Genomic DNA, 27,187 nt, shown 5'->3' with positions numbered 1-27,187 from the left:
TTATAAAGTGCGACTCCTAAACAATGTGATAAAACACAGACCAACAACAAGCATGTTGCAGACCATAAATTGAGAAGCACTAATAGTGCTTCAACAGAGGTATGTTAGTAGCCTCACAATATAATGATAAACACGCATCTATTTTTTGTGGCTTATTTCACCAAAGACAAAAGAAATATTTAAAATGGAGTATTAAATCAAATTAAAGAAATGTTTTTATGACATTATTAGGTATCTTCTCCCTCCATGCTTTAGTTCAACTCTGCACAGATGTACAATTAAGGCAAAAATGCAACTTGACTTGCAATATAAACTTGAAAAGCAAGACTGGGAGAAGAGTAATTTTGATCTGAAATAGCTTTAAAATGTTTTAAAAAAATTTTAAGGAAGAATTGACATTCAGAAATCAATTTAACAGATAGAACAAAACCATTTTATATTAAGTGTTTAACCTAAAATTACTAGAAGTGGTGGGGTGTTTTATAGCACTTAGTTAATGTATTATTCCCCCAAAATATTACACTTTAACTAAAAATTCTAATTTGCAAAAAAATATTTTACTAAGCGCTTAAGAAGCTTTATGCATATATGTAACTCTAGAACTGCAACATGAAACTAAGCTTTGGATGACATTCAGATTTGTGTCAATTATAACTTATACCTTAATTTAAACCTTAGTGTCCTCTTTTAAATGCAATCCAAAAAAGCATGCTACACTACATTAGCGTTCATAATTAACTATGCAAAAACACTTAACAGCACAGCAGAAGCATATTACTGTAAATAATTACACAGCAAAAAGACTAGGACAGGCATTAAGCATCCACATAAGGGCAATATTCAAATAAACCACACATTAAAATTTACATGTGAGCATGGATGTGTTAGGGAAAAATAATTCACAAAAAAAGAAATGTAGGTGTTTGAGGTGATGGGAAAGGGGCACAACACATCCATGCCCCCACCTCAAAGTTCACATGCATAATGCCGGCACCTTAACATGGTAGAAGCAGTTCAACAGCACAGCCACACTTATCCAGAGTAACATGAAATGTGGCCACCTACCAAAGTGTGCCTGTGGAAATACTTGACTGTGCAGAGCTCCTAAAAGGCCTACATGAAAGCCATAAAGAGTCACAGGAAAAACAAACAATTAAGACTCCCTTTCCTTAATAAACTAAGAAGTAAAATTTACTGATTATACCAAACTAATATTTCTGCTCTGTTAAAATACATCATTCTTTAAAAAGGGAAATTATATCATACTGCAGCATTTTTGTAATTTTTTTATATACTCAATGTTTCAGGGGAGCGCTTTTTTACAATTAAACACAAAATATTATCTGGTTATTAAAGGTATAGTTTTGGCTAACACATGCAAGTTTATTAAAAAGATAAAACAAAAAAGCAACAAATACTATCAAATGACAGAACTGAACAGTATCAAACCGGAGGAATACTTTACAAGAAATGACAGATAACAAAATTTACAAGGAAACAAGAGATTTACTGATGTCAAATGAGAACAAAAAATAAAAAGCATGACATTCTATGTACTGAAAGAGATAGTACTCTAAACGTTTGTCTTCTATATTAGGGATTAAACTAAGAAAAAGTGTTTTTATGTTTTTAACCAGGTAAGCACAGAAGTCTATTGCTACCTGTTGTTGCTGCTGCTGCTGCTGTTGGGGGCATTCTTCCATTAGTTTGGAATGGATTTGTAGGAGCAGAAGCTGGAGCCACTGTTGGTGCCATGAATGGATTTGTTGATGTGGTGGCTTTAAAAAGAAAATATGAATAATAAGAGACAAAAAATAAAATTTCACAACATGATGTCCCACTCCAACATCACATACACCACACTGTTTTGCTCTCTCCAAAGTCCTTCAGCTGAAATTCAGCCATTTCCTATTCTCTATGAACCTCTCACACACAGACATCAGCTCCCCCCCTAACTGAAGTCTGCTATTTGTCCAGAATATTTCTCAAAGAATTCTTTACTGTCTGTTGTGTCAACTTTGATGAACATTCATTTTTGTCTATTTCTGTTCATAAGCTGTGCAATGAGCAACATGTGTGTATATGCTTCTAGTCTACTGATGATCAGGCCCCTGATCAGGGCACAAATCTACACAACTTATACTGAGAATGTTAGATCAGAAGCTGCCCTGACTAGTAATAACACTAATTAACTGTCCAAAGTATTGGCCTTTGATCAGCAAAGGGCTTAAAAGTGGCAGATATTTTTCAGATTTTACAAAACAAAATAATGAAAGCCTCTTGCATGCTCAGATGTCCACTGTCTTTATCTATATCCTTAAAAGATTGATGCATTATGAGAAGGGCTCAAATTTCAGTTTCATTTAAGCGGGTCATCCTAAAATGTATTTAATTTCAAGGATGTCTGGACAAGCTAATCTGCTTTACTTTAGTTCTTAATAAATGAAAACATACTTATATAGAACATGAGTAAGGGTAAATGAAAAGGATCTCTAGCAGACAATGCACATTAAAATATTTTAACAATTATAATCAGTGAAGAGGTCAACTCATAACATCTTACTAAATCACAAAAAGAAGCTTATGTGGAATAGATAATTTACAGAGAGTCACAAGAGGAGGTGGTAAAGCTCTTTAGTAGTGTTTTGCTTGACTTGTTTACTGTTCTGTTATTTGACAACTCACTACTTATTGTCATGATTCAGACATTTTTCAGATATACTGCTATAGAAAATGATTTTCTTTATCTAGTTGGCTTTCAAATCTTCCAAAATTTATTTAACATTAACATTTCTGTAATGCAAAAACAAACAATAAAGATCTAAGGGTGCAAATATTGTGAAATTCAAATGAATGCAACCAAAATCAGGTTATTTAAAAAAAAAAACTTCCTCTAGAGGAGGCAGCCTAATATGATCCTTTCAGCTTGCCATCCAAAAATGAAAAAATAAGCTTCTAGCTATGGCTGAAGCCAGTTTAAAAGAAAAAAACAGTCCAATCCTGTATTAACTAAAGTTGTTTAAATTCAAGACTTACTGTTTATATGGATTTCTGTGACCTTGAATGAAATCAAGTGTACCTGGCAATAAATTGACTTAGGTGCTTTGGAAAGATTCCTGCATTGCATCAGATGCAATCAGGATCGTCTCCAGTGCCCCATAGTCATGAATTGGATTAAGCAGGTAGAAAGTGAAAGAATAGCTAGATAAAAATAATTGTGTGTACATTTTGATTTTTTTTGTCATGGTGCAGAAGTTCAATGCTTTAATCCAATGTGTGAAATAGTAAATTTCAATATGACACTTATGGGACACCTGAACACAGTACAGCATCCTAAAACTGGAAAATAGATTCAAACAAGAGATGGTAAAAAAATTTAATTAATTCAAAGAACAGAGTTATCCACAAAAGTCACAGATAGTGCACCTTCACTATCAGTTGTGCTTTTGTTATATTGTTAGTTTATCATATGGTAAAGGAACTTTAAAATTTTGCTTTCTTTCTATAATTCCATTTACGTTTTCCTTTATGCCCCACATTCAAATATACATGTACACTGGCATTTTAAGTCATGTCAGGTAAAGGAAGCTGCTAAAAAAAAGAATACACTACATCATAAAACCATCATAAGTTATTAAATTATTTCCTCAATTTTAAAATTTATATTCATTACTTTTATCTCCATTTTGTTATTGTTTACAATGAGGCATTTTAAACTAACTCTGTTTAGAGCAGAGTTTTATTATTGTGAAAAAGAGCAGACAAGAAAAAAGTCTTCATTGGTCCTAGATAAATGCATTAATAATTATTCTGCAATTAGTTTGCGAACTACAGAAGGTACCTGAACCCTCTGTATGGTACATAATTAAGCAAAACTGATCTATCAGTGAATATTTTGCATTTATATGGCACTTTCATTTTCAACACAAACAGTTAAAACTAAATCAAAAGACAGCACGCAATTTTTTGCTTCCATGGAAAAGAAAGCAAAACCAGATATATGTACAATTTTTGAAACTGGATTTTTTAAGCAATTAAAAATTCTGAGAGTAATGTACAGTAGGTTAAAAATGATCACCTAAATCATGTATGATTAAAATATCATAACACTGTATAAAAAGTTAGAAAGTACAAGGACAATTACAATTGTATAAAACTAAAATCAAGAACTGTACTTAGCATGAGTTCTCTTAAGGGATTTATCACTTTCAAGATGGAAGAAGCCCATTTAAAACAACAACAAAAAAAGATTTATTTTAGTAGCGTTATTTTCTTTTTTCACCTGTATTATGTTGGAACAGATACTGTAAGCAGTGACCAGGATTGACCACAGTGAAAAGAAGCAAATCCACCTTCTTTATTTCAAGGTAGTAACAATATCCTAGACATGTTGACAGGCCTTACTTTTCCTCCAAAATGTACTGTAATGTTAGTGTCCTTCAATGCAAAGTTACCAATCAGTTAAAATTATAGTGCTCTGATAAAATTCACTATCAATTTATAATTTGTTAAGCTTTTGAGGCAGCAACTTCATTTTAACATATTTTATAACTTTTAGTAGTGAAATAGTTTTTATTGGACCAACAGAACCAATTTAATGTGCATTTAAACAAAAATAGGCAGGTGCATAAATTTGGGTGCCCCAAAGGAATAATCCCATCAATATTTAGTAGAGCCTCCTTTTGCTGAAATAACAGCCTGTAGACGCCAGCTGTAGATACTGACAAGTCCCTGAACTCTGGCTGGTGGTATTTTGGACCATCCTTCCATACAACATGCCTCCAGTTCAGTCAGGTTTGATGGCTTCAAATCAATCCATCAATACATTGTCAATGATGTTCAGGTCTGGGGACTGGGATGGACATTCTAGAACATTGTACTTGTGCCTCTGCATGAATTCCTTGGATCACTGTCATGCTGAAACATCCAACCCCAGCATAACTTCACTTTGGGACTGACTCTTGAACATTCTTGTCAAGAATCTGCTGATACTGGAATGAATTCATTAGGCCCTCAACTTTAAAAAAAAGTTTCTAGTAACTGTGCTAGCCACACAGCCACATAACATGATGGACCCTCCACCAAATTTTACAGTAGGCAGCAAGTTCTTCTCATGGAATGCTGTGTGTTTTTTTGCCATGTATAGCACTTCTGGTTGTGACCAAATAACTCTACCTTAGTCTCATCTGTCCACAGAATTTTTTTCCAAAATGTTTCTGGCTTGTCCAGATGCTTCTTGTGGTGAGTACACAGAAAAGGCTTTTTGCAAATCACCCTTCCACCGAGCTGTTCCCGGTGCAAAGTGTGCTGGACTGTGCTAGTATATACAATGACACCATCAGCAGTGAGATGTTCTTTTATCTCTCTGTAGATTTGTCTGTGACCAGTCTAACCAGCCTTCAGCAGTGCCTTTGAGATATTTTTCTTGTCCTACCACATCTTACCTTCACAAAGACTGTTCCTGTGGCTTTCCATTTCCTAACTACATTTCTGATTGTGCAGACAGACAGTCCAAACCTTTGTGATAATTTTTGAACCAATCTCCTAATTCATAAAGACGAATTGTCTCAGTTTTTAGGTCAGTAGAGAGATCTTTAGAGGTTACCACGTTGCCAGTCTCTGAGAGAGAACCAAGTACAAGCACAACTAGCAATTACCTATGTTATATAAGCTTTTTCATGATTGGTTGCATCTGTCTTTATAGTTTAAGGTCTAATAAGTTAATGAAAGCAAATTTGTGCTGCAACCTGTCAGCATTAAATGACTACAGTTCTTCAAATTAATGCAATTAAAAGGGTGCCCAAACCTTTGCACATCCCATTTTTCTACATTTTAATTTATTTCAAACAACTCAATTATGCTACACTGAGAATTATGGTGTGATAAACATCCCCCCTTGCCTATATTTCTATAGTAAAACATGGCGTATTGCTGTGATCTTCTCTTATGAAGACAGAGCAAATTATCATGCAACCTCAGATGGGGGCCCAAACATTTACATAGTACTATATATGTTGTTTTTTGTTAACTTCACCACACTAACACAAATGTGGCTGTAGCACACATTTTTTCTTCACATTTCTAAACCTCAGTGATATTTCTAAACTACATTATTGAATCCCTAATCATAACAGCAATGCATCCATTGACACACACTGTTGGGTCTATGACCTTAGAAACGAAACAGCGCATTAACAGTCACAAAAAGTGACCTTGCACACCGACCATATCAACACTCTAAACAAAAGCAATGGAAAAAGCTGTGAGCTAATTTGGCTAGTTGATTTTTGGGAAACAGTATTCTATTTTAAGTCTAGCTGTATTGGACTTACACAAAATGTTCTGTCTAGGTTTCTTGCAAAACAATATTACTGTACATAAGCAAATTATTTTAAAGGTATTTAGGTATGCTTGCATTTGAAGCTCTACAGTATATATACTCTACATACAAATGAGCAGGGACAAAACCAACTGTGCAATAAATTGGGGACAATTTAAGGGGATGTCTAGGGAATTTTCACTATATCTCAGCTTAGGAACATACAGTGCATCTTCAATAAGTTTACACTGTGTATATTAGGGACATTAATAACTAAGGATCATTTGATTAACTCACATTAAAAGGTTATACCCAATAATTAAATCGATTAGTTGATATTTTTAAATTTGCGTTCGGAAAGTTAACATCCTTGCTACAGTATAGTGCCTGAAACAATCCTGGTTTGCTACATCTTGTTCCATTTAAACAAACGCGAGGACAGGATTTAAGCTACACATCAGAAGTGTGATAAATACAGCACTGTTTGCAATCATGTTGTGGTGTGTTTCACTGCTTTATTAGTGCAGGCATAAGATACCTAGGCATACTCCGACCTATAGATTACATTACTTAAAATGAGGACAAAATGTGCCACTGAACATCAAAGAAGCCACTATGAGGTTGAAAAGCATAATTAAAACCATTAGAGACACAAGTAAAATCTTGGGATTATCGAAATCAACTGCTTGGAATATCATTAAGATGACACTGGTGAGTTCAGCAATCACAAAGGGTCTGGTAGGACAAGGAAGATCTTCTCTGTTAATGATAGAAATTTCTCATTATAGTAAAGAAAAAGTCCTAAACACCAGTCTTCAGGAGGAAGATCTATATGTGTCAGCAACTAGCAAACCACTCACTACCTAACCACAAAAACAGGATGGCAAGACAAAGATTAATCTGTATCAGAGTTATGACAAGAGCAAAGTGTGGAGATGATAAATAACTGCCCAAGATCCAAAGCATACCACCTCACCTGCTAAAGATGGGGGTGGGGGTGTTATGATTTGGGCAGAAACAGCTGCAACAGGAACTGGCACACTTATATTCATGGATAACGGAACTGCTGACAACAGTTGCACAATGAAGTCTGAGGGGTATAGAAACATCTTATCTTCTTAAGTTCCAGTAAATGCCTCCCAACCCATCCTACAAGAAGATAATGATCCCTACTGCTGGATAGATAATGAACATACTGCTAAGGCAAAAGGAAACTTCTTGAATGGTCAAGTCAGTTACCAAATTTAAATCGAACTGAGCATGCTTTCCATATGCTGAAGAGAAAGCTAAAGGGGCCAAGATCCCGAAACAAGCAGGAACTGAAGATGGTAGCATTAGAGGCTTGGCAGAGCATCACCAGAAAAGATACTCAGCCCCTGGTGATGTCTATGAATCATAGACTTCAAGCAGTCATTGCATGCAAGGCATAAGCAACAAAGTACTAAATATGAGTGCTTTCATACATATATCATTGGTATTTCCTGAACATTATGGTGCTCTGAAATACGGGGACCATGTATAAAAAGTGTAATTTCAAAATGGCTTAACTGAAATGTATGCGAATACTTATATTAAAGTCTGCAATGTTCACTTTAACCATGTCTGAATTGTTTCATTTGTAATTTTAAACTATGGAGCAGTGGAGTAACATCAAGGAAAAATGTGTGTTTCAAACACTGAGGTTTGAAATGAGGTGTACACTGTACCCTGACATGAGCCCCAGAGTTAGAAATATTAAGCTTCAACAGATACTTCTCAGTGAGCATGTAATGTGGGTTTCAATCTAAACTCAAAAAATTTTAGTATTAAAAAACACGCTTAATACTGGGGATGACATGCACGTGCGTATAAATGTCAGAAGTCTGATACTGTTTGCACTGCTTGCCTTGTGCTGGAATAGATACTGTGATTGTACATAAAATACTAAAACAGTTATTACATCAAGTTCAGATATCTGGGTGAAATTTGTAACAAGACACTGAAGAATAGGTATATGTAACCTAGGGTGTTTTATGAAACAGATGGGACGTCTACTGCCAAAATGGGCTATATTTGAACTAGAGTTGTCAAAAGCATTGAAAAATCAATAAGTACCAATTTTAACATTTTAAAATTACTTCAATACTAATTTTTGATGGTATAAATTCTACAGCCCACATTACTAAGCACTTCTAGCTCTCGATAGCTTGATTTGCCCGTTTTAATCCACTTACAGGTATTAGTAAGATGGTAACTTTAGTAGTGTCACAGCTTTCATTGAGAATTTTGTCAGCTTTCACCTGACAAAGAGGGAAGCCGGTGTGGCGACTGTAAGTGCTCAGACCTAGCGGCAAATGGGAACAGAAAACCTAAAGATACACACAACACTGGCAAGTGAGTCAATACAAAAATTTCGAGAGGGATCTTATTTCTAATATGGAAATGTTAATAAGTACCTGTATGAACCCGCAAACATTTTTTTTCTGTAGGTTAAAATGTTTTTTGTAGCTATTTTAATGTTTAATGCATCAAGACAGGAGTTTTTAATTGCAGGCCAGTTTCATTCTGTGATGTTCACTCGGGGCAAGATGGGCAACAAAAACTCTATTGCTCACTTGATTTTTCAGAACTCCCCATGAAGTGTGTTGCTGTAGTACATTAATTTCCTTTATTTTATTAGGAACAAATTTAAATTTTTATTTCATTACATTTACTATATAATGCACAGCAATATAAATTTTCACTGCCCAATTACATAAACTGTGGCACTACTCCTCCGTGTATTTATAAACTTCCAACTGTGTTTAAGAGCATGTGCAGTATTTAGTATGTCAGATCTCATTTGTAGTCCAGCAAGAGCAAGCCATCACTTTTCAAGGAATAGGACACTGACATGATTTTCTTTCTTTCAAAATATCTGGGAATTACAAAGACATCACAGTTTTTAAATACAAAAATGCAATAAGCATTGTTTGAATTTTTGCAAAGCTTTTTAAGTGTGTTAGTGGTCTGTGTGTGTGTTAGCTTTCTGAATAATTGTTTACCAAAGACAAAATTACTGTTCTTTTAACTTGAAGGTTTAATATCTGTTTTAATATATTATGCATACTGTTCACAAAAGATTGTAATATGTATTCAGTTTATGTTAAATGACATTTACAAGATTTTATCGTACTGCATCAGTAACAGTATTTGTTTCCATCAATATAAAAAAAATGTTGACAAGATTTAAGCTTTACTTTTTCTTGTCTACAGAAATTTCACCTTCTACAAAATATGCAGTACTTGAAGTATCTGCATTTAAAGACTAAACTTTCTATTGATTCATTTCATCAATGTTAAGATTTTAATGCATACAGAACTGCAATTTATTTACATACACATTTTATTGTGTTTTGTAATATACTACATTGGGTATGGAAAATGGTATCGTACTTGAATGCTTAGTATAGAGATTTGAAATTTTGGTATTGTGACAACCCTAATTTGAACCAAGGGCACACTGGGACACGTCTTTCCAGGTTAGTTAATTTTCTAACTCAATAATTACTAGATATGCAACATTCGCTTCTTCAGTTTTACATTCAACAGAAAAACTGTTCATTTAATAGCAATAAAAACAACAACAACAACAAAAAAAACAGATAGGAAAAAAAACAATTATTTTAATAAAACTTCAGAAGCATTACTGCTTTCAACACGCTTATACAACAGATAAAATGTTCGCATGCCTTCAAAGCCACTCAAACACCTCCACTGTTTATTGTGGAATTTTCACCGAACAGTAGACCTTCACCCTTCTTTGAATCCCTCTTTTATAAAACTTAGATGCACCACGAGCACTTTTCTTCAAACAAAAACATCTCACTTTCCTAGAACTTTATCAATGGATCTCCTTTTTCCTATACGCATTACAATTAAACGTTTAAATAAAAAACGTAAACATCTAAATAAAAAGAGTAAAAAACACTATTAATATTTAAACACAACCATTCTAACCATGCTGACAAAAACAACTTCAAAAGGTGAAATCATTAGCAGAGAACACAAAGTTCAGTAGCAAATGTCAGAGACAAAATACAGCCTTATAGTCTGTACATGAGCTGCTAAAAAAAACGTGCATCATCCAAAATTATTTGAAGGATGTTACCATAAAAGGAGGACAATATAACATATAAAAAGGAGTAGCAGTCACTCAGTCTCAAATTTTCCAGAAAAGCTGAGGATGTAATCTAATGTCTAAACCAAAATTAATAACATAAATCTGTCCCTATCAAAGAAAAGCATACTACTTAAATACTCAAAGAAAAAAAAACTAGAACCATAAGAGAGAAGCAGAGAATAGTAAACTCAAAAATAGGTTATATATGGAAAAGAAATATGTAGTTTGCCACCAACAATCATTACATTGGCCAAAAATATGTGAAGGAAAAAACCAAAACAAAATAAAACTAGTGAGCTTTTACAAGGCTATTTATTTTGCACAGGCAGAATGGATTAACATTGGTAAAGTATTTGCCTCATTCAAACTGTAGTCTATTTAGAAGTTGAACAGAAATTAGATATCTTATTCAAAAAAAGTGTGCAGCATAGCTACAGTTGGATAGGCCAGAGACTGAATTCTTTCAATTTGGGTCCATACATGCTAAATACATCTGTTGTAAGAAAAAACTAAAATTAACAATAAAGCACCAAAAGTCAGTCTTTAGATAATATAACACTGTCTACAAGACACAAGTCTGATAAAAGATAAAGAAAAAGGAAACAGGTGACATTAGCTGTGCTCATTAATAAGGCTATTATATTAAATATTTTCATATTATTTCAATAAAACACAAAAGTAAAAACAGCAAATAACATATGCCCAGATATAACCAAAATACTGTATCTGGAACCTTTGATTATGCATAACTTTTTAGCTGAAATCTGTTTATACAGCAAAAAATCATTTTGACAATAAAGTACCAAAACTTTCACTTTAGATTGCTTTGCATTTGTATTTTAGAAATATTTTTATTTTAAATTGGAAATAGACTTATTGCTATAAATGTCAAGAACAATATTGGCTGAAGTCAATTTCTGAGGACTGAAAAATACCAATAGATGATGTGAAGGAGAGATAGGGAGAGAGCAGCATTTATCATAGTCAAAAAAAATCAGCACGTACTGAAGTATATGCAAAGACTATGAGCTTATTTTATTAAATGAGCAGTATACACAGTACTATTCAAAAATTCATGTCTGTGCAGTGTTTATACATTCACAAAAACACTATATAATATTATAATAAATACAAAACAAATGTATACAAAAAAGTGAGAAAAGCGTCTTACAATTTCCAAAAATGTATTAATGTAATATCTTGTGTTTTGTTAATTCCACCAAAAGCACCTCTGATTTAAATTAATGACAAAGCAATTAATGGAACATGGTATGCTAGTTAAGTAATTTAAAAACAATATTGTGGTTATTAACTAGAAATAATAGGGTATCTAGGGCAGAGTTTTAGAAATGGGTAAACTAACATGTTTTCATAGACATACAGTAAACCTGTAGTTTTGTTTCGACAAGGATATATTCAGCAAACAACAGCACAACAAATCAGGTTTTCAAGATGTGGCGTTCAAGCAGTCTTAAAGAAATATGAAGAAGTTGGATAAACTGAAGACAGAAAAAGTGTAAGATGATAAACAGTATCAAAAATCACTTCCTTTAACAGTTCAAAAGGAAAACCAGAAAAGTACTTTTTCAGCATCTGGCAGTACACAGTTTCACTTTGTGAGAAAGTCTTCAAAGTAATCCTAAAAGGTAAGTTGCAGCTAAGCAACCATTCTTGCAAAAACAGAAAAAACAGAACAGCATGCACTACATTTAAAAAAAATCATGGTGTGACAGCCTGTAGAAGAAAGTCTTATGGAGTGGTGATACCAGTATGTTCGAAGAGTCTGTCATAATTACATGCCTGTCTGCAGCCTACTGTGAAGCACAATCACAGCTAATGTCATAGTCTGAGGTTACCTTTTAGCCAAAAACATTGGGAATATGGTCCTAATCAACAGAATTGATAGGGTCTGAGAAATATAACTAGAGTTTCATTCATGTTTGTACTTATCCTAAAGTTATATAGTGTTTTCACAAAAAACAAAAAAAACAAGCTTTATAATTATTTTTTTTTAAGCGATAGAACTTTTGAATAGTACAATTATCAAAAATTATAATATTTTCAACCTTTATTAATAAATATGGTACAACTATGTTCTTACTTTCCAGCCTACCTCCAAATCCAGCAGGGATGCTTGGTATTGCTTGCTGACTCTGTGCTTGTGTAGCTCCTGTCCCAAAGACACTGCTACAACCAGAAAACACCATGGATGCACCCATTACTTAAAATATTTCGATAATTTCCACAATGGAAATCCAAAATATCAACATATACTTACCTGCTAACACTACTAGTTGTACTATAGACATTACTAGTTGGTGCAGTTGAGCTGAAAACACTGTCCAGCTCTGCTAAGGCTGCATATCGGTCTCCTCCTATAGAAGCCGGATGGCTTGGGGGTGCTAAAGCAGGAGCAGAATTAACATTACTCGCCTGTCCACCAGCCCCTTGAAATAAAAAAAAAATGGAAGAAAAAAGAAAAATCAAGTTAATATAAGATCTAATCGCTTGACGGTGTGTAGGCTTTAAATTGAAAAGAGGGACAGGTTAAAGCTTTTCTTGATGGTATGATGAAGAGTTCACCTTCAATCATTTATTAGTGGAGTAGTACTTAGTGTCCGCAAATTTTAACATGTACCCGATTTTATTAAACAAATAAAGATCTTCAGTCATGAAATCGAGAACAAAATGCAATAGTTTCACAGATGGACAAATTTAGTGTAATCTGATATCCAAACCATTGAAACCTCTTACAGTTGGAAAGACAGTATATAAATGCAAGGTTTAATGCTAGACACGTCCGATTCACCCATGTGACAAAACAAAAGTAGGCCTTCATTACTCTGCTAGGCACACAGGCATACACAAAAAAAAACCAGCCTATGCATTATCAGCACAAAAAAGAAAATGTACTACTACAGCACAAATACTAAGCTTCAAATAATAACAATCAAATAAGAGCAGTAAAGCCCTATACACAAGACTAAATAAACCCACATTATTTTTTTCAAAAGAAATTACATTATTATTATTTTAGTGCTCAAATTTGTATTCAGTTCAACAAATATAAAAGGGAAACCATTACTAATTGTGAAGGAACAAAACACTAAATCCATAAAAAAAAACTAAATCCATGAAAGAGAAACTACCACCCAGATCCCTTAAGGTAGATGCTGTAATAAATAAAGATAAAGAGAGCCCAGATAGAGGATACAAGACACATCAATTTTTTTATCATTGAGTTGAAGGGGAAAATAGAAAATAAGGATACAGAAAACAGCACCGTTTCATGGATAGCCATGATAAGGCACTAACAAAAAGGGCTAATTCAACTCCAAACAGAACAGAGAGTGTACATCCAATACCTCCAAAAGTAAATCAGGGAGATCTGAGGGAGAATTGTTGAAAAAGGAGGATGTCATTGATGTACAATGAGATTCTTTGGAAGCCACTGAGTAAATTGATGGGGTGATCAGATCCAGTTTAAAAAGGTCTATGGTTTGAGGCTTAAGACAGAAAGAGAAATTGAAGGATAAAGGACAGCCTTTGCTGGCACTTTAATAAACGAAAAAGTGTTTTGAGATTTAGTAATCCGTAATACAACTGCTGAAGGGAAGAAAGAAATAGTTTTAATAATATTAAGAATTTCTATCATGAACTGCATGAAAAATGGGGCCTACTAAAAAAATGCCTAATTTATTTAGTCAAAGAGGTAGAAGGCAGTCTAGGACGATACAAATGAGGCTCCTTTGATATTAAAAAAAGATGTGGTAAATATTTTCAGCAGCATTGCAGGACTGTATAAAACTGGTTTGATCAAAATAAATTTGTGGATGTCAGCTTGGAAAGGCTTTCAGGAAATTAACATTAGAGTTTACTTAAGCAATTGGGTAGTACTTTGAACAATTAAAGTGCAGTCTAAACAACTAGAGGATTGTTTTCCTGTTTTAAAATATATGCAAAAATTCCTAAATTAATCAAGGAATTAATTTTTGAGGAAGTGATGACAGTGTTTAAACATCTGGAAAGTGTTTAATACAACATACTGCTTACAAATGTTTTTATAAAGCTCTAGAGGAAGAAAATTAGGCCCTTACAATCCACCTTCACAAGCAGAGTCCAAAGATTCCCCATATTTAGTCTTTGACAGTGGGGAGTCTAGTAGAGAGGCTTCTTCCTTCCAGAAAAGAACTATAATTAGATTTAAGATGGGTTGGAACTTTTCAAAAATAACTACCAAAAGTCTGTTCAAGTGGTCTATTAGTTATCACCCCCAGTTTAGGTTTGATGATGAAAATATGGCCAAAAGAATTTCACCTTCCAAGCCTAAGAGACAAAAATTTACTGTGTTTTGTCTCAGACACAAAGTATCAAGCCCATGTGTGGTGGACCTTAAATGAAACAATTCTGAGAAGCAGCGTATATATTTACAAGATATCTGGTAAGATAAATACTTATACTTGGGTCCACCACATGAGGGCAAATGCTCTCTAAATAGAAGAGACATGACTCAAGCTTGGAAAAATGTTATTTAAAATGAGTGAAACCTCTTACAAATGCTTATATGAAATAGTTGATCAATCTTTATAGATAGTCAAACGTAGAAAAATGCAGGGTCATTCTTGAACAAGAATTAGTCTAAATGAATGTCTAGTTTGGAAGAGATGTTTTGACAAAAATCAACATTTTCAAATAAAGGATACAAATCTTGAGCAGGTCGTACACAGTGAAAGAGGAAAATAGGGAATTACAGTATTATAAAGGTGGCATGAGACTGAAATAAAAATGTAACAAAACATAATGATGGAGAAAATAAATAATTTTTGGTGGTGGGGTTCATCGGTTAGTATCAACCAAACATATCAAACCAAATACAACTTAGAAAGAAAACAGGTAGAAAGACATTTACACTGATGAATAGAGATGGGGAATTAACTCAATGATGGATTCATATGGAAACTTATGTCAATGCTAAGGAATTACTTCAGATTTCTTTTAAAAATCGGACTGGTTTCATTTCACAAGAATTTAAAAAATTGCTTCCAAAGCAGGGCATACAGTGGTGTGAAAAACTATTTGCCCCCATCCTGATTTCTTATTCTTTTGCATGTTTGTCACACAAAATGTTTCTGACATCAAACACATTTAACCATTAGTCAAATATAACACAAGTAAACACAAAATGCAGTTTTTAAACAATGGTTTTTATTATTTAGGGAGAAAAAAAAATCCAAACCTACATGGCCCTGTGTGAAAAAGTAATTGCCTCCTGAACTTAATAACTGGTTGGGCTACCCTTAGCAGCAATAACTGCAATCAAGCATTTGCGATAACTTGCAATGAGTCTTTTACAGCGCTCTGGAGGAATTTTGGCCCACTCATCTTTGCAGAATTGTTGTAATTCAGCTTTATTTGAGGGTTTTCTAGCATGAACCGCCTTTTTAAGGTCATGCCATAGCATCTCAATTGGATTCAGGTCAGGACTTTGACTAGGCCACTCCAAAGTCTTCATTTTGTTTTTCTTCAGCCATTCAGAGGTGGATTTGCTGGTGTGTTTTGGGTCATTGTCCTGTTGCAGCACCCAAGATCGCATCAGCTTGAGTTGATGAACAGATGGCCGGACATTCTCCTTCAGGATTTTTTGGTAGACAGTAGAATTCATGGTTCCATCTATCACAGCAAGACTTCCAGGTCCTGAAGCAGCAAAACAACCCCAGACCATCACACTACTACCACCATATTTTACTGTTGGTATGATGTTCTTTTTCTGAAATGCTGTGTTCCTTTTACGCCAGATGTAACGGGACATTTACCTTCCAAAAAGTTCAACTTTTGTCTCATCAGTCCATAAGGTATTTTCCCAAAAGTCTTGGCAATCATTGAGATGTTTCTTAGCAAAATTGAGACGAGCCCTAATGTTCTTTTTGCTTAACAGTGGTTTGCGTCTTGGAAATTTGCCATGCAGGCCGTTTTTGCCCAGTCTCTTTCTTATGGTGGAGTCGTGTACACTGACCTTAATTGAGGCAAGTGAGGCCTGCAGTTCTTTAGACGTTGTCCTGGGGTCTTTTGTGACCTCTCGGACGAGTCGTCTCGGCGCTCTTGGGGTAATTTTGCTCTGCCGGCCACTCCTGGGAAGGTTCACCACAGTTCCATGTTTTTACCATTTGTGGATAATGGCTCTCACTGTGGTTCGCTGGAGTCCCAAAGCTTTAGAAATGGCTTTATAACCTTTACCAGACTGATAGATCTCAATTACTTCTGTTCTCATTTGTTCCTGAATTTCTTTGGATCTTGGCATGATGTCTAGCTTTTGAGGTGCTTTTGGTCTACTTCTCTGTGTCAGGCAGCTCCTATTTAAGTGATTTCTTGATTGAAACAGGTGTGGCAGTAATCAGGCCTGGGGTGGCTACGAAATTGAACTCCGTGTGATACACCACAGTTAGGTTATTTTTAACAAGGGGCAATTACTTTTTCACACAGGGCCATGTAGGTTTGGATTTTTCTCCCTAAATAATAAAAACCATCATTTAAAAACTGCATTTTGCGTTTGCTTGTGTTATATTTGACTAATGGTTAAATGTGTTTGATGATCAGAAACATTTTGTGTGACAAACATGCAAAAGAATAAGAAATCAGGAAGGGGGCAAATAGTTTTTCACACCATTGTATATTCAGCTAAAGGATAAATTCCTAAAGGAAAGCAATGTGTATTTTATTTGCCAGAGACAAAAACATTTCAGCTTTTAACATTCGAGCTTTGATGTCTAATGCTCCATGAAGCAACTTTTACGTTAGCTGAAACAGTGATTGGAGAAAAAGTAAGTAACTGAATGAAACAAATAAACAAAACAAATAAATGAAACTAACACAGGGCTCAACCGTGTCACGACAGCTCAACACTTCTTGTAGCACAAGCAATGAAAGCCACTCAGGACTCTCACGCCAACAAAACGTGAAATACCCCTTCTGCCAACACTCATTAAATAATCATGAGAAACCCTTGTCTTGTACCTCTTACAGCCACAGATAATACACCTGAAAAGTGCAATTGGAAATTACATCCAGACCATCAACAGACTGCAATTTATAGAAAATAAAAAGTATGTGATTTATAAAATATAAAAATGTATGTGAAAAAACATACCAAAAAATACAGGTAGGGACACCAAAGAGAAGAGCACAACAGCCACTTAACACATGGCTCTCAGAGGTCAGAAAAGACTCAGAAGTTGAAATAGTGGAACAAGTCATCCTACAAAACTGAGCAGCTAAAGTGACCCAGACTGAAAAGTGCGAGTCCAATCTGAAATCAGCAATAGCAATGTGGGGTGGTGACCAAATACAAATTGTAAAATAAAAGACACTTGTAAAAAAAATAAAAATAAAAAAAAAATAATAATAAATAAATAAAAATCATGCTCAGATCCAAATAATATAATCTGACCCACAGCGTGAGTCTGTTCCAAAAGCAACAGATTCCAGATCTTTCACTTCATCATAGATTATGTTACCAGAGACATGTGTTTGCAGCCCCAGCTTTGGTCAAGCTATCACAACAAACTGGCTCATTTTTTATTATGGGCACCACTGCCATCATAGGTAGGACTGCTTTTGGGATAAACCTGGATAAGAGATTAATTCAATGGCCTTCAAATGATAGATGACTTGTATTTTATGAGGTCATTTAAGAACTAATTGAAATTCAACATAATTAAAAAGACCTCACAATAAGGGCTGCAATTTTGATGAAAGAATTGAATTAATATTAATCACACAATTAAAATTTTTAATCGCAAATTATCTGTGTGTTAATCATAATTGATCACATTTCCTTCAAGCATATTAATGTTTCTATAAAACAGAAATTAACTCTGTGATTAATTTTAATCATTATTCACCTGTGGATATTAAATTATTTAACTTTACTGAACAGTTATGAATAGAAGAAACAACTCAAACAGTGAAATACTTACTAATTAGAGTAAACAGCTCAAAGTATTATTTTTTTAACTTTGAAACATATCACAATGTAAATTAGTCTAGGACTTTGATTAGTTCAGTCAATAACTCTGACTTTAAAGTGATATAAAAATGAAAAAAAAAAAGATGTTATTGATTTTCTCAATATTTATTCAGCCAGTTGCTTAGGCATACTAGTTTATTTGCACTGGTTGTTCAAGGGAGGATATCTAGATACAGAAAAAAAAATCATAAGTGACTGGTGTTGGGAAACGTTACTGTTAAAATTAAATTAGTTATGTTACTCATTACTTACAAAAAAGTAACTAATTATATAATTACTTGCATTACTTAATTATATAATTACTTACTATAGAAAGTGTTACAAAATGTGGTTTTCTTTTGCATTATTTTTTTTCTAGTATTGATATGAAACACATGCTTCCAATCAAAATAAATCTATTTCTTTGAAAAAGGAATATTACAGTATTCATTATTACTCCACTCCAGATCAAGAAAGATGATAATATAACTAAACTGAAAACAGACTGAAAAAACACTTTAAACATGTACCATGGCTATGGATCATACAACCAGATAGGGTTATTTATTTATAAATGTTTAAATTGCTTATTGTTGTAGAATGTATCATTTATGAATTAGAAAACAAAATTAACTATCTTAACCTTCATCCCTAAAGGATGGAAATATTAGCATGATCACTATAATATAGGCTAATGTAGGTTATAATGTAGACTACAGTAGGTAACATGCAATTATTTAACAGCAACAACATACCATGTCTGCTTTGGGGGAACTCTGAGTAAGGTATATGGAACTGAGCAATTCCACTCTGTGCTATCTGCTCTTTAACTACTTGGATATGGGTAGCAGCTCCACTGTCCTTGTTTTTGCAAAATCTGCCCTTAAGTATTAAGTGTGTCCCTTTGTCCTTGTTGCGGAATTTATTTTAAAGTAACAACTGAGATTTACACTACAAATTCCTTTCATAATTTGAAACACTTTAATAAAGTCCCATTCTAATTTGTGTTTTCTTAAACTGAAAAGGTTCATCTCCTTTGGTACTTCCTCATAGCTAATAATAGCCCTGGAATCAGCCAAATGACTCTCCCATGCATTTTTTTTCTCTTACACGGTTATGCAAAATTTTGATATGGAGAACAAAACTGAATACAGCACTTGGACAGTGACACAATTTTTGTAATTGTGGCTCTATATGTCACCACAATGAATCTGAAATGAAGAAATAATTACATGATTGAAGTGTAAGCCTTCAGCATGAATTTAAAAGGTTTAGCAGAAATATGACCCATTTAGGAATGGGAATATAGGAATATTGTTGAAGCTTACAATTTTTTTTAACCTTAATACATAATTATACATAATTTCTGCTCAACATAGTTGATAACTATCATTAACTTAGGTTTACTGTAAAATGAATGATGAATAATGGTGAAAATAAATATTGATTAACGATACAGGGTTTGGGCCAAATTTGAAACGCTGTTATGTTTGAAATTAGTAAAAGCACCATTAATTTAATCTGTTAAGGATAAATATTTGTGATTTTTCTACATTTCTCCCAATTACCAAACAGTCAAAAAAATTTAAAACATCCCATAATTTATATAGCTTCTATAAAATGTTTTACTTCCTATTGTCATGCAGGTCAATTTTGACCCACTATATCCTTTAAAGGATTTTACTATACATCTATAATTGATTGTTTGTAACCCGTAAGAACATTCTAAATGTGATTTTATCAGAAATTTGAAATCTTTCAGCAAAGTCCTTTAACTTACAAAAAAACAAAAATGTTTTCAAATGCCATATTTTCTACAGCTTCTACATATTTTAAGCACTGTCATAACCTTACTTTTCTCTGGTTTTAGGTTACTTTGATTCTTTACAACTCATAAAAATATCCTAAATATCATCTGTTCTAAAACATGAGATCATAACTATTAAAGGTTAAGATGGTCAATAAATCTAAAATAGGTTAGAGGTGAAAATTTTGATGTACAGGGCACAAATGTCAAAAAAGATGCGTAAGGCATCACATTGAGTCATCATTTGAAGACACTGTACGAGTAAAGGAAATGCCACTTCACAGGGAACATTAGATGAATGTTAATTACAGAAATATAATCTTTGAAGAAAAACCTGCAGACCTGAATACTCTTCAGATAATGATTTCCAGATCATTAATAAACACCAATGGTGTGAGCAAGATATTACCTGTCATTTTTTGTATATCTGCACAAGTGCCTGCCTTTTCAAAGTACTGCCTGTTTAAATGCTGGTATTGGATTTAGGATGCATGAAAATATAAATATTGGCACTGTCACAAATGATCAGGTCTTAACAGTGAAATCAAAACTGAGAATAAATGTAAACACTAAGAATTTACAGTGGTGTGAAAAACTATTTGCCCCCTTCCTGATTTCTTATTCTTTTGCATGTTTGTCACACAAAATGTTTCTGATCATCAAACACATTTAACCATTAGTCAAATATAACACAAGTAAACACAAAATGCAGTTTTTAAATGATGTTTTTTATTATTTAGGGAGAAAAAAAAACATCCAAACCTACATGACCCTGTGTGATAAAGTAATTGCCCCCTGAACCTAATAACTGGTTGGGCCACCCTTAGCAGAAATAACTGCAATCAAGCGTTTGCGATAACTTGCAATGAGTCTTTTACAGCGCTCTGGAGGAATTTTGGCCCACTCATCTTTGCAGAACTGCTGTAATTCAGCTTTATTTGAGGGTCTTCTAGCATGAACCGCCTTTTTAAGGTCATGCCATAGCATCTCAATTGGATTCAGGTCAGGACTTTGACTAGGCCACTCCAAAGTCTTCATTTTGTTTTTCTTCAGCCATTCAGAGGTGGATTTGCTGGTGTGTTTTGGGTCATTGTCCTGTTGCAGCACCGAAGATCGCTTCAGCTTGAGTTGACGAACAGATGGCCGGACATTCTCCTTCAGGGTTTTTTGGTAGACAGTAGAATTCATAGTTCCATCTATCACAGCAAGCCTTCCAGGTCCTGAAGCAGCAAAACAACCCCAGACCATCACACTACCACCACCATATTTTACTGTTGGTATGATGTTCTTTTCTGAAATGCTGTGTTCCTTTTACGCCAGATGTAACTGGACATTTGCCTTCCAAAAAGTTCAACTTTTGTCTCATCAGTCCACAAGGTATTTTCCCAAAAGTCTTGGCAATCATTGAGATGTTTCTTAGCAAAATTGAGACGAGCCCTAATGTTCTTGTTGCTTAACAGTGGTTTGCATCTTGGAAATCTGCCATGCAAGCCGTTTTTGCCCAGTCTCTTTCTTATGGTGGAGTCGTGAACACTGACCTTAATTGAGGCAAGTGAGGCCTGCAGTTCTTTAGACGTTGTCCTGGGGTCTTTTGTGACCTCTCGGATGAGTTGTCTCTGCGCTCTTGGGGTAATTTTGGTCGGCCGGCCACTTCTGGGAAGGTTCACCACTGTTCCATGTTTTTGCCATTTGTGGATAATGGCTCTCACTGTGGTTCGCTGGAGTACCAAAGCTTTAGAAATGGCTTTATAACCTTTACCAGACTGATAGATCTCAATTACTTCTGTTCTCATTTGTTCCTGAATTTCTTTGGATCTTGGCATGATGTCTAGCTTTTGAGGTGCTTTTGGTCTACTTCTCTGTGTCAGGCAGCTCCTATTTAAGTGATTTCTTGATTGAAAAAGGTGTGGCAGTAATCAGGCCTGGGGGTGGCTACGGAAATTGAACTCAGGTGTGATAAACCACAGTTAGGTTATTTTTTAACAAGGGGGCAATTACTTTTTCACACAGGTAATTGTAGGTTTGGATTTTTTTTCTCCCTAAATAATAAAAACCATCATTTAAAAACTGCATTTTGTGTTTACTTGTGTTATATTTGACTAATGGTTAAATGTGTTTGATGATCAGAAACATTTTGTGTGACAAACACGCAAAAGAATAAGAAATCAGGAAGGGGGCAAATAGTTTTTCACACCACCATTATAATCTGGATTAACACCAGAACTGCTACAGGTAATGCCAGTTTGGGTTGTGTTTTTGTATCTTTATTTCCTCAGTATGCATTGAATGCTCCTGTTCCACCTTAACGTATCCTAATTTGCAGAAGTGAAAATGCACAAGTTATTGTAACTCTGAAATTTTGATTGGAAAACTTAATTTTTCTTCTCCTTGATTATTTTTTTTTTTAAACATGAAAGCCCCCCTATTACCACACGTGAGGTGGCACGGTGTGGATGAAACAAGACAATGTTCACAAAGACTAAATATAACTTACTTGTGGAAAATGAAGGTAATACAGTTAGGTAAGGTGGGAATTAGATACCCTATTGGAAAAGACAGGCTGAAAAGTATTTCATCAGACATGAATCTAGCAGTTTTATAAGTATACTGGAGGTGGAGATAAAAAAAAAAAAGGCTAACTCATATGTGGTGTGGGGTAAAATTGCCAAGGAAGAAAGAAGATTATGAGTTTAATGTTTATATAAAGATACTGGAAATTTAATGCCAGTAAAATGTCTGGTCTTCATAGCACAATAACAAAGTTAACCATAAAATGAATTTATTTGATGTGTAAAGTTGTAGCAAATAATTTGCTTAATACATGAGAAAATTAAATGTAATAGACCTTGCAATAATGCAAACCAAATCTAAAATTTAACCTTAATGGTAGTACATTTCCCCAAATTATAATTGTACATTTTACATATAGAAAGATGTAGCTCAAGGACTCAATTTTCTGATTAGTCAAAGTACATTTTTGTAAATGAAGTTAAAATATTTCCAAATGATGTCTTGTATACTACAGAAGACAACATTTGCAAATATTTGTTTCCATAGATAATATTGTTAAACAATTCTTAACATAACTAAAGTATAAATGACAAAGTTGTTTTCCTTTGACATATGAACATGAAGAAGTCTGTGTCAAAGTAAGTGTGAGTAAAAATTCAGCTAGAAACCTTAGGTATTTTAAGCATTTTACGCTCATAAATCCTTCTCTCTAATAACAGAGAGATGACAATGGACTTACATCCAATTAAAGTTGTTTTTTTTTTTGCTTTAACCAGTACTGGATGCAAAGTTTTCTTGCTTGCTTTCTAACTTTACTGAAAGTTAAAAAGGCACCTAAAATGAACTCCAGTACCATGAAAAATATATTATTTTGTGCAAATAACCATTTTATTATAAGACTATGCATAATTAATATGCACTTACAAAGTCAACGGTGACATATTTCATATAATCTTGTAGACAGCCACATTTTTGAAGATGTTTCTTGTTGATATCTCTCCAAAAAAATCTAAGACTTGTATCTCACTTTTTGTCTCTTATTTAATGAAGGCTTAAGTAAACAAAGCATCATGATCAAATATTCAAAATAATTAACATTTATATTCAGCCAGGGCAAACGCTGTTGTCTATTTCAATGTTGCAATGACATTATAACCGCAGAGGTGTGGTAATATGCTTCACAATTTGTGAAAAAAGTTTGCTATTTCCTGAAACACAATACTTCTAAATTTATTTCTTCAGTTTGCCAAATACCCTTTTCTTGGATTTTGAATAGTATTACAAGAAACAAATGGGTGAAGAAGGCCACAGGACTTCAATGCACTTGCAGCACTCCTCATATTTGTTCTAGAATAACACTGTCTTATAACATTTTACCAAGAATACAGTGTATTTTATTAAAAAATTCTATTCTAAGGGTTTTTTCTGTATATATATTTATATGTGAGCTATGACAACTTTCTTTCATGATAAATTGTTAAAGTGTACATCTTTAAGTCTGCAAAACAAATACAGTGGCAGGAAAATTTACCTTGCTCAGGTTTAGCAGAGCTAAAGATGTTATCCAGATCAGCCAGAGCTGCATATTTATCTGCAGTGGGGATGCTAGCTTTGCCTACAGCAGCTTTGGGGGCTCCTGTTGCGTTACTCTGGGAGGCTCCAAAGTCAGCACTAGAGCATTTGGGGAAGTTGTCAAAATTTGCAAAATTGGTATTAGCTAATCCGGAGCTGCTACCTGTACAAAAAAAATAAATTAATAAAAATCAACATTGTGACTAACAGCATTTGCCCTTCACTGCAAAGCTCAGTGCTTATGTTTCAAACTGAACTTGGAAATGTGCAACCTTTTGTGTGCTACAAACAAAAACAAAGGAAACCTCAAAAAGGTTTTTGCATGCCAAAATACAATTCCCCTGCAAAATGTATGAAATTTTACAAAAAAAAAAAAAAAAAATACAGACGAATGTTGTATAGAGTAGATCCTTGTCATTCACATGGCCTACTTTGATGGCCATAAAATAATCATTTAAAGCCTTGATTTAAAACCAAAGAAAGCATTTTTGTTTAGTACTTTCTTCATCTAAACTAACTAGGTATGAATAGAATATTATATTTACTTCTGGCAATGTTATGAAAGTAAAGAAGCACAGTGGTGGTGCAAGCTTTTTTTTTTATTTGGCCATTTCCCTGCACTACTCTACTCATACTCAAATGCTGTATTTGGTTAACTGCGTACACCACTCTGTGTAAAAAAAATACACAGCTACTTTAACTGGCAGAACATGCACAGCAAAGCTGGCAGAGCACTAACCGTCAAGCCAGAAGCCTGTTACAGCTAGCAGCCACAGATCTCTATACACCTCAGCAGATGAAATTACTGCTCGTTATTCCTAATGCACAGAGTTCCCATCCCGGATAAGCTGCTTCCGGCAGGATAGTGACAGGGGCACTATTCTCCCTCTCTATTTTTTTAAGTAGATGAAAATTCACTGTATTATCTTCAACAAGTTTAATAATATTTTGTAGGAGGCAGGAGACAAATACTAGCATCATGACTGATAAAATATTAATGTAAACATGCGGTCTTCTTTTGTTCCTCCTTGAAACAAATGTTTATCATAACCTATTCTCTAACTATATGCCTAGTGGGGGCTGGGTGGTCTCATGGCCTCAGAACCCCTGCAGATTGTTTTTTTTCTCCAGCCCTCTGGAGTTTTTTTCTGTCCTCCCTAGCCATTTGACCTTACTTTATTCTTTGTTAATTAGTATTGCCTAATTATTTTGTAAAGCACTTTGAGCTACATAATTTGTATGAAAACATGCTAAATAAATAAATGTTGTTGTTGTTGATAGCATCCTCTCTGTAAATTGCTGTCCAGGACTGGTCAAAAAAGCCAATAGTGAAAGCAAACAAAGGAGGTGAAAATGAAGAAATATCTATGACAAATCAATTAGTTTTCTGAAACCAATTCTTCCAATTTATGACATAGCCAAGATGGAGCCTATCAAGTTGCAAAACAGATAGAACCCTACACAGAACTGGTGAATATATTGACAGTTACTTGAATTAAGCTAATACAAACCTATATTTCTTAATACATTGACAGTTACTTGTACAGACTCACTAAAACATTTGCGTTAGTGCCTTTTGACTGAAAAGGAACCAGTGATAAACACATGTGAACACAAAGAAAATGACCAGGCCAGGGTTCCTGAGGTTCAGAGTCAGAAACTCAAACCAATATGCCACCAAGCCACGAGCAAAGAAACATCCGAAATGTTATCAATAATACAATATGAAAACTTGCTTAAAGTTGTGCTACTGTATCTCAGTTCTTTTAGGTTAGGTTTCTGCCATCTTTACAGGAAAAAGAAAAAGACAAGTCAGTTTAGATTTATGTAGTGTTGCTTGCTGCTCTATACTTTTCTGTATGCATGCAAACACATGCTGAGGAGGCAGCAGCTTTTTGTAGAAGCCCTTTGTCTTTGTATTTTTTGAAATATTTCACTAATTACTAGTTATGACTACTTTTAGACTTGATCTGGCTTGTCACTGATAACAGTCACTAGAAATTGAATAAATGGATTTAAAATTTACCAGTGATCTGCTGCTGTTATCACAAACTAGCACGTTGACTCACTTCTACCTTATGTACAAGCTGAACAACTTGGAAGTCGTCACAGGGAGAGCGCAGAGGATCTGAAGGCTACCTTATGTCTGCAACAACTGAAAATGTAAGACACTGAAAAACTAAAAGTGGAGTGTATTAAATATTCCTGTAATCAGCTGCTAGCACTGCAATTGAGAGCTCCTAAGTAGCTCCATTTCACACTACTGACAATGGAGTTTGTCTGAAGATGGAGTGGGCAAAGAGTTTGAGTAAGAAAAAAACATGACAGAAAGGATTCAGTGGTATGCCAGGCACTGCAATAGGCAATGTGTGATCACTCTGAAATAGGATGGACAAAGTGTCTGCACTTATAGTGGGTCACGGCGTGTACAGGTACTATGAAATTTTATTTTGTGTATTATCGTTTGTGATTATTAAGTTGGCTGAAATCTGACATACCTGACTCTATTTTAATATTTTAAAGCTATCAAGCAGAGAGAGACCCAGTGTGATGTGGAAAAAGGCAGGAGGAGGTCTAGTTATCTATGCAAATGAGTAATGATGTAAAAGGAAGCAAATTCTAAAACTAAAATTTGTAATTCACACATTGAATTCATCCACCATAAGTTACATTATCCTTATTAATGTTTATATTCCTCCCACTGCAAATAGGAACTTAGGAATATAAATTAATCACTTTATTACTAACACTCATTCTGACTCATGACGGTGACTTTAACCATGTAACTTTGGATAGGAACAATCGCAAACTTCAATTGGTATTTGTCACGTTCCA

The 27,187-nt window shown here is 34.3% G+C and overlaps 1 protein-coding gene across 10 annotated transcripts in view; it reads right to left on the bottom strand.

Annotated features, from left to right (window-relative positions):
- The window catches only part of agfg1a (ArfGAP with FG repeats 1a), a 136,409-nt gene that overhangs the window by 5,924 nt on the left and 103,298 nt on the right, over positions 1 to 27,187 (bottom strand). For 4 of the 10 annotated variants that reach the window (XM_039759886.1, XM_039759849.1, XM_039759866.1 and 1 more), the window contains 4 exons: positions 12,739 to 12,907; positions 12,562 to 12,647; positions 1,662 to 1,778; positions 1,066 to 1,113 (listed from right to left, as the gene is read on the bottom strand). In XM_039759886.1, coding sequence (XP_039615820.1) covers positions 1,066 to 1,113; positions 1,662 to 1,778; positions 12,562 to 12,647; positions 12,739 to 12,907 — 420 coding nt within the window. The remainder of the gene's footprint in view (positions 1 to 1,065; positions 1,114 to 1,661; positions 1,779 to 12,561; positions 12,648 to 12,738; positions 12,908 to 27,187) is intronic. The other 6 variants (XM_039759855.1, XM_039759876.1, XM_039759895.1 and 3 more) reach the window with 4 other exon arrangements.

This window comes from Polypterus senegalus, chromosome 1 (genome assembly GCF_016835505.1).
Source record: "Polypterus senegalus isolate Bchr_013 chromosome 1, ASM1683550v1, whole genome shotgun sequence".
In the NCBI taxonomy this organism is placed as follows: domain Eukaryota; kingdom Metazoa; phylum Chordata; class Cladistia; order Polypteriformes; family Polypteridae; genus Polypterus; species Polypterus senegalus.
The sequence above is the reverse complement of the archived record's forward strand: the minus strand, read 5'-3'. Positions and strand labels throughout refer to the sequence as shown.